This window comes from Dendrobates tinctorius, unplaced genomic scaffold (assembly GCF_039654945.1).
Source record: "Dendrobates tinctorius isolate UK_male_01 unplaced genomic scaffold, ASM3965494v1 ptg000016l, whole genome shotgun sequence".
NCBI lineage: Eukaryota > Metazoa > Chordata > Amphibia > Anura > Dendrobatidae > Dendrobates > Dendrobates tinctorius.
In genome coordinates this window covers 25,550-40,378 of record NW_027361684.1, presented here as the reverse complement: position 1 = coordinate 40,378, position 14,829 = coordinate 25,550, and the positions used below count along the sequence as shown (strand labels likewise).

Sequence of the window (14,829 nt, the reverse complement as noted above, 5' to 3'; positions counted from 1 at the left end):
ATAGAGACGAGGCCCAGCCGGGCATGGGGGGTTCACTCTCGCCTGGGGCCCTAGATGGCTCCTGGGCGGCGTCAGGTTGAATAAGATTGCTACAATCCAGGCAGAGGGAAGTGGACTGACCTGAGGGAAGTTTGCGATTGCAAGAAGAGCATGCAAAGAACTTGACAGAGTGCAGGGGGGAGCCGCAGGGCGGTTACGGTCAGATTTGGAGTTAGACATAGTGAAACCTGAGGTAGCGCCGGAAGGTTGGGGGACAGGGTGCAGAGAAGGGTGTCAGCCTGCAGATGCAGAGCTACTCACGGTCCGGTGACCCCAGAGACGAAGGTATCCACCTCTCTGCAGATGCAAGACAGCGCGATATCCGGCTGACAGGCCCAGGGAGCGATATCTGGCTGACAGGGGCATCCGGCTGTGCGGCTGCAAAGATGGCGACCGTCTGAGAGGAAACAGGGAAAAACGCGCTCCCAGGGGGAAGGAGGGCGGAGCTAACCACCTGCTGAATCCGGCACCGCCCCTGGCCAGGAACAGGCTGAGAAGGGCGGTGGGGGGGCCTGGAACGGGCGGGAGAAAAGCCCGCTCAGAAGAAAGGGGCGGGGGGCGTGGCCGCGACGCTAAGGTAGGCCCGACAGAAGCCGGGGCCTAAATTACTAGCGGCGGCCGCCTGTCAGCACGGGGTCGGCGCGGAGGTGCCGCAATGTGAGCGCCGCCGCGAGAGGACCCTGGAATACCCGAAGTGTCGGGGAGAAGAGGACGGTGAAGGGGCTGGCTGTAAGAGCAGGATGGGCGCAGGAGTTCGCAGCGCCACCACATCCCTGCTCCAGGGAAGACGCTGCAAACGTGCCCTCGGGGAGGAATGCTGCAGGCCAAAGGGTCCCAATACTTACCCGTCCCGTGCCCGAATCCTCGAAGAAAGTACCTGTACATGAAGAGTCTGCGTCTCATCCAACCGACAGGCTCTGGTAGGCGAGTGGGTGAGAGACTGGCGACGAGGACCCTCTAGATCGCTGACACATCTTCGTGTTGATGTCCGCCTGGAAGGCTGGTGGTCCTGCTACGGAGAACTGTGAGGATACGGGGTGGCAGTACACGCCGTACTCACAGACTCCTTGTGGGAGTACAGATGTGACCATTCACACTGTATCCCTCCGGGAAAACCTGAAAAGGAACGACGCACATCAAGGTAGATATGGGTCTAATTAAAGACCCGTGTCCACCTCCTACTGACACTAAGCTAAACTGAGGAATTCCCTGCCGGTCGGTGGGGTGTACACTGCGGAGGAGGAGCTAACCTTTTTTTGTGCATAGTGTCAGCCTCCTAGTGGCAGCAGCATACACCCATGGTCTCTGTGTCCCCCAATAAGGCGAACGAGAAAACGATTCTATCGAGTCCACAAACATACTTACCGGCAGAGCCACGATTTGCGCTCCTTGCTGTGCCGCCTTTTTGATCAGCTCAGAGGCTTTTTTCAAGTTGTCAGATTTCACCGGAGACACCAGGAGCTGCACCAAGGCCAGCTTAAACTCTGGGGAAAGAAGTGGAGAGCTGAGGGTCAACATTATCTGCCAATACTTTACTGGGTCTGCTGACTTTACTAGCGGTACGTTCCCGCACATGGAACTTTCAGCCGTAAATCTGGGAAAGCCGCATGGAGAGCAAATCTGCATCAAAGTGGGAAGGGTTCTTGGTCCAGATGTTCCTGCTGATTACCTAAACTAACATTATACTCAATACATTCGGCTCTCGGGGGGGGGGGGATGCCTCCTTGGTTGCCCACTCGGCCTCCAGCAATGACACCGACACATATGACCTCATCACCGGAGGCTGGGAGTACAGAGACTGGAAGGGGGGCAGAGGTTTGCTACAGAAGGGTATAGAGCATTTGTTTGTACTTCTGAACAAAGTTTTTTTTATTATAAACTTATCTGGACTTGAAGATTTGGCTTCTGATTCATAGGTAATCTGTAGCAAAATGCACAACAATTGGGTTTAATGCAGAGTTGAATTCTCCAATGGGGAATTTCTGCAATAAATCCACAATATAAATTGGCAAGCTGCAACTAAAATCCAAACCACAGGTCGATTTCTGTAGCATGCTTGCAGATTTTTTTTTTTTTTTTTTGGAACAGTGTTTGACCCAATTTCCAAATCAAACGCACACATTCAACTGAACAGTCTAAAAAAACAAAAAGAAAACAGATGGCACTCAGACGCCATCCATGTGTCCTTCAATTGCTGTTTTTACTGTTTAATGGATAGGAGAATCTTAGTTTTTGCATACGAGAAAAACACGGATGCCACGCTGATGGAGAAAACTGACACGTGGACCAAAAATGGATGACAATTGGATCCAGCACACTGATGGACTGTGGCCCATTAACTCTCGTACTAAAAAAAAAAACCCTGAAAGGAGACATTCTGTGACCCTTTATGTTTTTTTTTTGTTTTTTTTAACAGCCATACGGCTCTTGCTTATTTGCATTCCCAAATATTGACGGATGCACCTACTAGCGCCTTATCAATAGCAACACCCGAATATAATGTTCTTACTCAAATCTTACATGAACCTTTTTTTTTCTACTCTGCTGTAATCAGTTCGTCTTTTGCCAAAAAAATGAATAGATGAAGACGGGAAAAAAAAAAAAAACAACAACTATGTAAGGCCTCATTTACACGTCAGTGTTTAAACACGTACATGAAAAAATGGCACCGGTGTCATCAGTGTTTTTGTCCCTTTTTTTACCATCCGTGTTTTCCACGAATGGATAAAGAGATATAATTACAAAGCTTTTCCCGGACGCATAGACTGGTATTGGCCCTTATCTGTGCTGCTAGAAAAAAACGGAACGTGTAAAAATATAGTGGATAGTTATAATGCGTACGTGCTGTATTCGTAAAAAAAGAAAAAAAATGGATATCGCACGTACTGGAAATATGGACGTCTGAATGAGGCCTTCAAAAAAAATTAAATAAATTATGGCTCCAAGAAACTGCACAATTTAATAGAATATACACTATCCCTACAGTACAGCGTTAATCTTCACCCGACCGCAATCATCTATTAACCAACTGCAGACGGTCAAAGTTTGCAAGGCGGACATTTCACCACAGTGTATGGAGTTCTTCTCCGTCACCAGGAACGTGTATAAGTGCCGAACGTCCTGACCCGGAGGATTTATTATACGGATTTAGCTTGGATTCCACACCAGGAGGATTTAATACACGATAGTACAATGCAAGTGAATGAAGGAATTAGAAAATGTGACAAATTCAGACATTTATTGGTAAAGGTACTGTCACACTTAGCGATGTACCAGCGATCCCGACCAGCGATATGACGCGGTCAGGATCGCTGGTGCATCGCTAAGTGGTCGCTCATGAGCTGCCACACAGGCAGATCTCACCAGCGACATCGCTGGGGTCGGGGATCGCTACTTACCTGTCACACTAGGCGATCCTGCGTCCTCCCGCCCGGCTCCACGCTCGTCGCTCCGCAGGAAGCTGACGACGAGAAATGGTCCTGGACGTTCTCGCGCGATCAGCGATAATCAGCGGGGGAGTCGGTCGGAGGTAAGTATCAGACACAGCGATATCGCTATAACGTCACAAGTTATAGCGATAATGCTAGCGATATCGCTTAGTGTGACAGGCCCTTAACATCTGCACTTTCCTTGTAAAGTGGATGTGACGATCGTTGCGTTTAATGCGTCATTCAGACGTCAGTGATTCTTCTATGTAAAAAATAAAAAAAAACCTGACAGATTTCTATCAGTGTTTTGGATCAGATTTTCATCAGTGTTTGGTCAGTATCAGTTTTCCTTATACAATGGATGGCACCCCGATGGCATTCGACTTTATGGATCCAAAGACTTGGATTAGCGAGTTTGATTAATATCGGACTAGCCGCCGTGGCTTTGCGCACAGCACTGATGGAGCAGATTTCATTTGGCTCGGCCATGGATGTAATCAATAGTCAGTTAAAGGGGTTGTCCGGTCCAAATCAATAATTCTGCCGTCACTGTGTCTGACTGCAGACTTACGAATCCCCCTCAGCGCACAGAGGGTCTGCAGTCTTATCGATTTGGACAGGTCAACCCCTTGTTTCCGTAGGGGGTGGCCCGAAGTCAAACTAAATATTCTAACTTCCTATTTTGTGCCGTAATCTAAGCTATTTCGCAATATACTTGTATTCAAGATTCCCTACCGTCCCCTAACTACACTAACTTCTGTTATAGTATATTAGAAAACAACTTAGATTGCGGCACTATATACACGGGGGCTTAGAATGAAAATTAGCTTGCCTTCGGACCACCGCTTTTAGCCTAGGGCTACATTGTGACTCTGGCCATCACACAAGTCAGATCAGAGCATAATGCAGATGAATGGGGTCACACTAGCACCGGTGAGGTACTGCGATAAGCAAGTTGCCAAAAATCTTACTTGTTCGGACTTTTTGCGACTTTCAGGGCACAATGTGACCCCATTCACTCGCATTATGCTGCGATGTAGCCGCGGCATTGAGCAATCTTTGGCCGTGTGACCTGTGTCGCGACTAAAGTCTTCATGTGACCCCAGACTCATGTGCCCTGTTTGATAAATAGATGATATAAGAGAACCCCCCCCCCCCGCTATTATACAAAAGGAGAAACCCAGGCCGACTAAGGATAAATCATCACATGCAGAAAACCAGAGCTGCAGGGAAATCCGCATCAAAAAGTGCAGATTCTGCTGATTTACCTTTTACAAAGACTAAAAATATATAAGACCCTCAATCCTGCCCTGGGGGTCCCTATAACCTCACTCCAGCAATGACATAGTGACCAGGCTCAGACTGGCCCTCAGGAGGCCCGGTGTATCCCTGGGTGGGCCCCTGGACAGGAGTGGTCCACACACCCCTACATGAGCCGTGCTCGGCACACTCCATCGTGTGGTTCTTGCTGCCCGTGGCCGCCGGTCACCCTCAGGCCCTGGCACTACAAGGGGTCAGCGTAAGGCCACAACCCACACATGGACAGAGGAGACCTCCTGACCCAAAATAAGTCTCCTAGGCATATAGCGGTCTATTAGGCTGTGTTCACACACAGCATTTTTTTAGCGTTTTTTACCGTGGTTTTCACTATAAAACCACTAAAAATAAGTTGCACAGTCATTTCTATGCATTTTGCTCTTTTTCTGCACATTGATGCGTATTTTACAACGAAAAAAAATGCATCACGGTAAAAACCGCAGCATGCTCATTAATTTTGCGGATTTTTCCACGGTTTTGGCTTCTTCCATGCGGTTTGAAACCGCTGCGCAAAAAATGCGCAAAAACCGCCGCGGAAAAATAGGTGCGGTTTCTGGGAAGGGATTCAGGTTTTTGAGCAGAAATTTTCTGCAACGTGTGCACTTAGCCTTAGGGGAACCGGTCACTGCAGACGGAGGAGCCCTCAGCACCCTGGTCTGCACGGATGGCGACAGTCTGTGATTAGCTGCAGCGGTCACAGTAAAATGTTTGTGGGGGCTTTTACTTTTGCTGAGCAGAGGTCCTCTGTTATTTCTCTTGGAAAGTTTTGTAATTCTCACCTTCTGCTGAATACACGTATTTCCCAGCACTGACAGACCTGCTACACAGGCCAGGGGATCACAACTCCCAGCATGTCCCGACTATCGGGAGTAGTACTGCACAAGCTGCAGCCCCTGCTACTCACCATGTAACCTAGTATGTCGGCTGTACTATTACCTCACCGGAGACACAGGAGGGAGCCCAGCACTGTGCGCCGTGTGGTGCAGCGCCTCCATGTCCCCCCTTATCTCCCCCTGGCAGTGCCACGCTGCAGAGGAGAGGGCGCTCCTATACCGTCACCCCGCACTGACATCGGTACTCACTCGCCATAGCTCGAGCAGCTGTCTGCATACCGCGACCTGCAGCAGCGACACACCTGTCAATCATTCACCAAACCCGGAAGTGGGCGTGGAACGTCGTCCTGTCTGCCCCCGGAGCATTGTGGGAGATGTAGTTCTTGCTACACGAGTACTGCCGGATGGCGGCGGCAGCGGCGCAGCGCTGCACTCACAGACTCCCCTCACACACGGGCCGAGTGTAGAAGTGATGGCACCGAATGCCGCCACATTGCTCACACTGCCATGTTGTCATTTTTTTTCTAAATGGTTTTCAAGGCAAGGAGCAGGAATGGTGACCACAGGCAGGGCTGTATGTACGTGGCAGCAACCCTAGTGTTAGTAATACAGCTACACTCCACTTCAGGAATGTTCACATGTTTATAAAAATCACTGGAAAATATGACTGTGTTGTCTCAGCCTGTGTTCACACTAGTACGGTTTCCTCACTTGAGCGCGCGTTCTTTGGGTCGGAGCGGTCAGCAGGGTCACCACGGGGTCCATCTCTGTTTTGTGTTTCCGTTTTTTCCGCCCCTTATTTCTAAGGGTATGTGCACACGCGGATCCGCAGCGGATTTGGCTCTGCGGGTCTGCAGCAGATTCTGCTGCGATGTACAGTACCTTTATTTCCTATGGGAAAAAAAACGCAGTGCATGTGCTGCGGATCTTTCCGCGGGTTACAATCCGCAGCATGTCAATTCTTTGTGCAGTTTCACACCTTATCATTAAGAGGTGTGAAACCGCAGGCTAATCCGCAGATAAACCATTGGACTTTTGTCCTGCAGATTTACCAAGAAAATCCGCACAACCAAAACACTCCGTGTGCACATAGTCTCAGTCCTCGCAGACACATGACGGCGTGATTCCCGAGACGCGTTGTACTTCTGAGTGACACCATTTTCCCACGTTGTTATTTTTACGGTGATCATATTGTGGGGAAAAAAATGATCTTTCGCTATGATCCTGCTGATCACAGCGATGCCAGTGTCATTTTCGCGTTCTTCATCTCTTTTCGTTTACGCTGTTTACCAATCGGGTTAATTATTTTTATGTTTTGCTAGATCGGACTTTTCTGACAGCAGAGATACCACCTATGTGTATTTTTTAATATCTTTATTTTTAATGCGGGAAAAGGGAGTTGATTTGAATTAACATTTTTTAAAACATTTTTTATTTTTACTTTTCACTGTAATAGTCCCCTTAGGCCGGTTTCACATTAGCGCTTTTTCAGCGCACGCACGGCCGGGGGTAGCTCCGCCCCCGAGCCGGCTCTCTGCCCGGCGTGCCCGCCCCTTGCTTGTAGCGCCGCCTACTAGCGCACAGCGGCGCCTGCGATCGGCGCACCCTATCTTTAGCATAGGGTGCGCAGATCGTGCGCAGGCCGTGCGCTAGTTGCGCTTTGACCTGTGCTGCGCACTTTTGACGGTGCGCCGTGCGCGCCAAAATCAAACTTTTCGGATTTTGGCGCGCACAGCGCACCGTCAAAAGTGCGCAGCGCAGGTCAAAGCGCAACTAGCGCACGGCCTGCGCACGATCTGCGCACCCTATGCTAAAGATAGGGTGCGCCGATCGCAGGCGCCGCTGTCCGCTAGTAGGCGGCGCTACAAGCAAGGGGCGGGCACGCCGGGCAGAGAGCCGGCTCGGGGGCGGAGCTACCCCCGGCCGTGCGTGCGCTGAAAAAGCGCTAATGTGAAACCGGCCTTAGGGTGTGTGCACACGGTCAGGAATGACTCAGGATTTGACGCAGGTGAAATCTGCACCAAATCTGTATCTGAGGTCACTGGTAGTAGGTCACCTGCGTTTTTTCTGCATTTTTTTTTTGTCACTTGAAATAAAGCTAATTGAAAGTTCACTTCTGGGAAGCAAAAATAAGTGATTTCTTGTTTGCAGATATGTTGGGGTACGTGCACACGGTCAGTAAACGATGCGGGTTGGATTCTGCGTACATCGTCAGCGTCCATATGTTACATCATAGTGGATGGGATTTCAATAAATCGCATGCCTACTATGCTTGCATCCAGGGGTGGGATTCAGTGGGTTCTCCCCGGTTCGGTGGAACCGGTTGTTAAAAAAGCAGCCGGTTCCCCGAACCGGGGAGATCCAGAGCCACGATCCGGTCCTCTGATGTTGCTGGCGGCGCTGCCTGCAGGCAAGGAGCAGAGGAGGACTCTTGCTCTGCTTCCTGCCGGATACCGCACGCGCATTGATACTTGACGTGCTGCTCTCTGCCTGCTGACTACTGGACAGAGCAGCACAGCACACCCCGGCGGCCCCCGCACTGATTCCTGCGGCGCAGTGCGGCTATAATTGGCGGGTAACTTGACTCTGGAGCTCGCTGGACTGGACTCAGGAGTTACCCGCCGCTGCGGCTGCCCAGTGAGCTGAGCGCCTGAGCCTGGACAGGAGGACACTAGTCTGTGTGTGGTGACCGTGGCCCGCCTGCCTCACCATGGGATTATTTACTTCAGTCTTCAGTTCAACTTCAGCCTGTGATACACACAGACCAACACCAGGTCAGTTGTATATGTGCAGTGCTGCTGCTTATTGGGGACCTGTGCTGTGCAGTGCTGCCTATTGGGGGCCTGTTCTGTGCTGCCTACTAGGGACCTGTGCAGCCTTTTGGGGACGTGTGCTGCCTATTGGGGACGTGTGCTGCCTATAGGGAACAATGCTGCCTATTGGGGACCTGTGCTGCCTATTGGGGACGTGTGCTGCCTATAGGGAACAATGCTGCCTGTTGGGGACCTGTGCTGCCTATTGGGGACGTGTGCTGCCTATAGGGAACAATGCTGCCTATTGTGGACGTGTGCTGCCTATTAGGGAACGATGCTGCCTATTGGGGACCTGTGCTGCCTATAGGGAACAATGCTGCCTATTGGGGACCTGTGCTGCCTATTGGGAACCTGTGCTGCCTATTGGGAACCTGTGCTGCCTATAGGGAACAATGCTGCCTATTGGGGACCTGTGCTGCCTATAAGGAACAATGCTGCCTATTGGGGACCTGTGCCTGCCTATTAGGGAACAATGCTGCCTATTGGGGACCTGTGCTGCCTATTATGGACCTGTGCTGCCTATTAGGGAACAATGCTGCCTATTGGGGACCTGTGCTGCCTATTGGGGACCTGTGCTGCCTATAGGGAACAATGCTGCCTATTGGGAACCTGTGCTGCCTATAGGGAACAATGCTGCCTATTGGGGACCTGTGCTGCCTACTAGGGAACAATGCTGCCTATTGGGGACCTGTGCTGCCTATTGGGAACAATGCTGCCTATTTGGGACCTGTGCTGCCTATTGGGAACCTGTGCTGCCTATAGGGAACAATGCTGCCTATTGGGGACCTGTGCTGCCTATTGGGGACCTGTGCTGCCTATAGGGAACAATGCTGCCTATTGGGGACCTGTGCTGCCTATTGGGAACCTGTGCTGCCTATAGGGAACAATGCTGCCTATTGGGGATTTGGCACTTTGTAGTTCTGATGTGATTTTATAAGTACTATACAATAATAAATTATTATTACTCTGTCGATTATACTTGTGGTTGTGATATTTTCATGAACCATTCTTTTTGCGGTGTTCTAGTTGTGGAAATATGCCAAGTTAACCCTGCAATTAAAATCATCATTGTTTGACATAGATGGGACTTGAGTAACACCAGTTTGCAGGAAGGGTATGGTGATTTTTACTTTTAATTTCCATTAGGACGCAGACATGTAGTGCACAGCCTGGCCAGCCGGACAGTCAAGTGAGACAGCTGTCACACTCGGGTCAGGAGAGCCGCTGGCCAGAATGTGCACTGTTCTGATCTCATTCCAATTTATTTTTTTTTTTCAACTGTTTGACTGCACCCCTACTTGTATATGTTTGAGGAAAAGGTGCGTGTAAATGGGTGTGGCTTAAAATGGGTGTGGTTTTCCTACACACAAACACAGAACCTGTTGTTAAAAATTTGAATCCCACCACTGCGTGCATCGATGTCCGCGGCTCACCCCTGGAGACAGACATGTGGTGCATCTTTCGAGATCGCAGCATGTCTATGTAGCTGTGTACATTTCCCATACACTCTAATCAGATGTGGTAAAATCGCGTCATCTTCCTAGTCACATGCGTATTAAGTGCGGGAACGCAGCTTACTACACGTGTACTAATTTACATAATGATGAATCTTGTGACACAGCCGGAAGTACACGACACAAGACGTGGAGGAAAGCAGAGAGGCCCCCTTCTTTTTAATAAATACGGTAAATAATTAAAAAAAAAATAGCTTTGGGTCCCCCTATATTTGTTAACCAGCCAGAGTAAAGCAGACTACTGGGACTGGTATTTCGGGCTGGTGAGGATCCAATATCTATGAACCTTACCAGCCTGATAATACCAGGCCGCAACAGTCTGCTTACCTTGGTTAGCAAAAATAGCGGAATCCCCTCTCAAAAAAAAAATTAACGTGGGGTCCCCCTATTTTTGTTAACCCACCAAGGAAATAGCAGACAGCTGTGGCTTGGCATTCTCAGGCTGGCAAGGTCCATGGATTTTGGCGCTCACCAGCCTAAAAATAGCAGCCCGCAGCCGCCCCACAATTGGCGCATACAAAGATGTGCCAATTGTGGCACTTTACCCAACTCTTCCCACTTGCCCTGAAGCGGTGGCAAGTGGGGTTCATATTTGTGGGGTTGATGTCACCTTTGTCTTGTCAGGTGACATCAAGCCCATGGCTTAGTAATAGGCGTCTATAAGACACCTATCCGTTACTAATCCTATAGTTGTATGGTAAATAAAGACACAGCCAGAATAAAGTATTTTAATTGAAATAATCACAGACTCCTTTAATAGCTCTTAATTAAACCATTCTTACTGCATCGCCTATTCCACCGAAGCCCTTGTGCTCCTGGAAGTGAACTAAAATAAAAATGCAACAATATCCTTACCTGTCCGCCGCGAAGATATATGTACTGTCCCACAGCAAGTCCAGCTCCGCTACATCTGGATGCCTTTGGCTGAACGGTGGCATTATGAGTAGCGGCAGGGACAAAGCATTTGTGTAGCTGCACTGGGGCCCAAGAGGTAAGGGGGCTCACTCCCACAGCCAAAGTCGCATCTGTCACAGATGCATTGTAGGACGTCCAAGGGCTCATATACTGTTCTTGAGCAGGGGCCCTTTTTGGCTGTGTTCATTCCTCAATTTAACATTTTTGTGTCACTAGACCACCGCACACAATCTGCTGTCATCAGTCGGCTGCAGCCTTCACTATTTCATCAGAGAGGACATCTGCTCTGTTGGAATATTAATGATCAGCAGACGACTGATTGGCTGTAGCGGTCCTGTGACACAACGCTGTGCCACCCTCCCGAAAACAGCAGCACCTACATGGCAGGAGGTGAGTATCTATTGTTTTTATCAGACACGGGACCTGAAGTGACAGTGATTGATGAGTATTGAAAATCCCTTTAAGGGCGATGCCTGTGTGTACGGCTGAGGCCAGTGATCGACTTTAGTGATCTAATAGATGGAAGTGACAATGACATCACCATTAGAGCAAAGTAAACAGTGACCCACTGTTTTCAGATATTCAATTAATTATCTGTCTGCACCACTTTAAGGGGTTATCGAGGACTACTTATTTATATTACTACAGGTCTAAGAACTAACAGGCACATAGTTGCTAAGTACCTGCCTGTTCTGTCCGGCACCGAACGGTCACTGACAGCAATTCAGCGGCTTCCGCTGACGTTACGCCGACACAGCAGCAGTTTCTTTTCTGCTGTTGACGGTGCATCACTGCGGACCTCATGCAGATTGACATCTGGCTTCTCGCTGCCTAACTGCGAGAAATCAGCTGTCAGTGTTGGAAGCCAACATGGACAATGTCTACAATATGTGTAATATGAATCACTGAACTCACAATTTCATCCACAAACTCTGGCTAGCACCAAAGGTTATGAAAAGGCCTACATCAAAGAGATAGACCATGCGCTGTGGGGTCACAAAGTCTGAGAGGCGGGAAGGCAATTGTGTGTCCTGTGGTGTATTGCCCTTTGTTCTGGTGGTATATTAAAAAGCGTGCGCCAATACTTGAGATGGACATCTTGTCTTTGGCCTCTTGTAAGGTACATCTGTACACAACCCCTGTGGCTTTGAAATATCATCTATTGTTCTTGAGATGGACATCTTGTCTACAAACCTAAAGGAGTTTGAACCTCTTCTCACGTCTTTTGAAATGAAGACCTTTTCCTTAATGCAAGGATGCCACCCACATGAAGAGGAAGACCAGTGCAACCACCCTTGTAAAGAACCTTGATCCTCTAATCCATTCTGGACCTTCAGGAGTGTGGACATCAGCAGGCATGTGCAGGTTCCTGAAGAACTCAATATACTGTAACCCAATTGGATGGTATTAGCATGTGGTGGTTACATGGATGGGCAACATATGGCCTAGGACTATGTCAGTGATTTAAAGGTAGCACACCAAGCTAGTTAGGCACTTCCCATCTTTCACCACCACCCCTAGTACCTGTTCATTTAACTTGTACCTTAGTTCCTTAATGAAGGTTTTTCTCATGTATGTCATTGACCAAAACCCACTTTGTTATAAATCCACTTTAAAAGATCCAGTAGCTCTTGTTAATTATTAGCTGACACCACAAAACTTAGCGGATTCTACAAGCAGCATGGTGCCAGCAGCAACGCCCAGTCGACAGAGCAGCCTGGAAGAAGAGCTGCTCTGCTGATGAGAAGCAGCTGAACCGCCAGCAGGAGTGGTCGGTGATTGCTCTGAGCCAGCGCTGGGTAGAACAGGACGGTTGTTGCCTCTGTTAGCATACACTTGCCTGGTTTTTTATATATATATATATATATATATATAAATATCCAACAATGTAGACCAGCTCACTCCTGTGAACCACCTGGAACCTCAGCTGACCTGGTTAACTCCGTTGTGTGAGATTCTGGACCGTGAAGAAGGCGGGTTCTACCGCTGAGACGCGTAGTCCTATCTGCACGACTTTCCTGCGTTATTGCTGTTTTGAACTGCTTGGACCATTGCATTTTAATGGATTTATGAATAAAAAGGAAAAAAATTTTAACAGCATCCTGGATTGCTCACGTTATTGCTGGACTTTGCTTTGTCGTTGTGTGTGTGTATATATATATATATATATATATATATATATATATACACATACATATATACATACATATACACACACAGTATATATGTATATATATATATATATATATATATATATATATATATACACACATACACATACATACACACACACACACTATACTAAAACTACGATATATTTCAGACTATAAGATGCATTTATTTAACAAGAAAAACTGACTGATCACGACTTTAAAGATGGTCGAGGTAATCAAGTGGAAGACCATGCAAATGCTCTGCTACAACCAGGGCCGGATTGGGACAAAAATGCAGCCCTGCCACACAAATCCCACCAGCCCACAAACTATAGCACTCATCGCCCCGATCAGTGAATTTTTGCTATACTTTGTCTTCCCCTCATCACCAGGGCCGGACTGGGACTAAAATTCAGCCCTGGCATTTGAAGTTACACAGGCCCACTAGTCACATGGTGACTATATAATATCTTTGTACAGTTGTAGTTTACAAGAAGTGAGAGGAGATTAACACAACTATATAACATGTAGTCAGAGCTGTGCCCAGTATTTCAGCTCAGTCCTATTTATTGCTTTTAGGTACAGTACTCCTCCCAAATCTCTGTCCCATTTTGTATGCATGATTACAGAATTCCTGGCAGAACTGCTCTCTATTGGGCAACCAGACCCCCTGGTCATAGCTGCCCGCTGCAAATTTTGGCCACGCCCAACCACACCCATTTCACAGCTAGTCACACCCATGTCCACACCTAATCGCACCCATTTAGCACTGCTGATCACACTGACTGGTACTGAGGGTACAGTGGCTGGCATTATGGGCACAATGACTGGCACAAAGGAAGAGAGAAAACAGAGAGAGAGAGAAAAAAGAAAACAGAGAGCGAGAAAGAAAGGGGAAAGAAAGAACAGTGAGAGACAAAGAAAGAACAGTGAGAGACAGAGAAAGAACAGAGAGAGAAAGAAAGAGGGGAAAGAAAAAAAGAACAGAGAGAGACAGAGAAAGAACAGAGAGAGAAAGAAGTAAAGAAAAGAAAGAACAGAAAGAGAGGAAAGAAAAAGAAAGAAAGAGGGGAAGAAAGAACAGAGAGAGAAAAAAGAAAGATTAGAGAGAGAAAGAAAGAACAGAGAGAATGAAAGAACAGAGAAAGAAAGAAAAAGAAAAAAATAAAGAAAGATTCTACAAAGATACTATAGCAGCCCGGCTCCCATTGTAGTGCCCACCTGAGCCTCCCGGTGCAGGACCTATCATGATCCGCTCACATGGCCGGCATCCCCGATTCCAAGGCGATCCTGCTGTCTGCGCTGTCGGAGGAGGACACGGTGATGGATCTGAAGCATTCCTGGTTCTGTCACAATCTCCTCAAGAAATTCTCATTTCCGGTCAGCTTCCAGCACATCACTTCAGGTGGAACGTCATGTGTGTGTTTTAAAATGCTCCTCGGGGCTCCGCCGTGTACTCCTGTGTCCGTGGGAAAAGCCCGCTTTGTATGCTTTGTACACATTTGGCTTCGCTCCGTACATCCCGTACACATATGGCTCCACTCCATACACGCGTGGCTCCTCTCCGTACACCTCGTACACGCGCGGCTCCGCTCCGTACACCTCGTACACGCGCGGCTCCGCACACCTCGTACACGCGCGGCTCCGCTCCGTACACCTCGTACACGCGCGGCTCCTCTCCGTACACCTCGTACACGCGCGGCTCCTCTCCGTACACCTCGAACACGCGCGGCTCCTCTCCGTACACCTCGTACACGCGCGGCTCCTCTCCGTACACGCGTGGCTCTGCTCCGTACACCTTATACACGCGGCTCCTC

General features: G+C 48.5%; 1 protein-coding gene across 3 annotated transcripts in view; it reads right to left on the bottom strand.

Annotated features, from left to right (window-relative positions):
• NIT2 (nitrilase family member 2) overlaps nucleotides 1-6,022 on the bottom strand; it is a 38,423-nt gene extending 32,401 nt beyond the window's left edge. For all 3 annotated transcript variants that reach the window (XM_073565214.1, XM_073565215.1, XM_073565221.1), the window contains exons 1-2: nucleotides 5,867-6,022; nucleotides 1,405-1,523 (exon numbers count right to left, since the gene is read on the bottom strand). In XM_073565214.1, the coding sequence (XP_073421315.1) occupies nucleotides 1,405-1,523; nucleotides 5,867-5,930 (183 nt within the window). In that variant the 5' untranslated portion in view covers nucleotides 5,931-6,022. The remainder of the gene's footprint in view (nucleotides 1-1,404; nucleotides 1,524-5,866) is intronic.
• Between the last annotated feature and the right edge of the window lie 8,807 nt (nucleotides 6,023-14,829).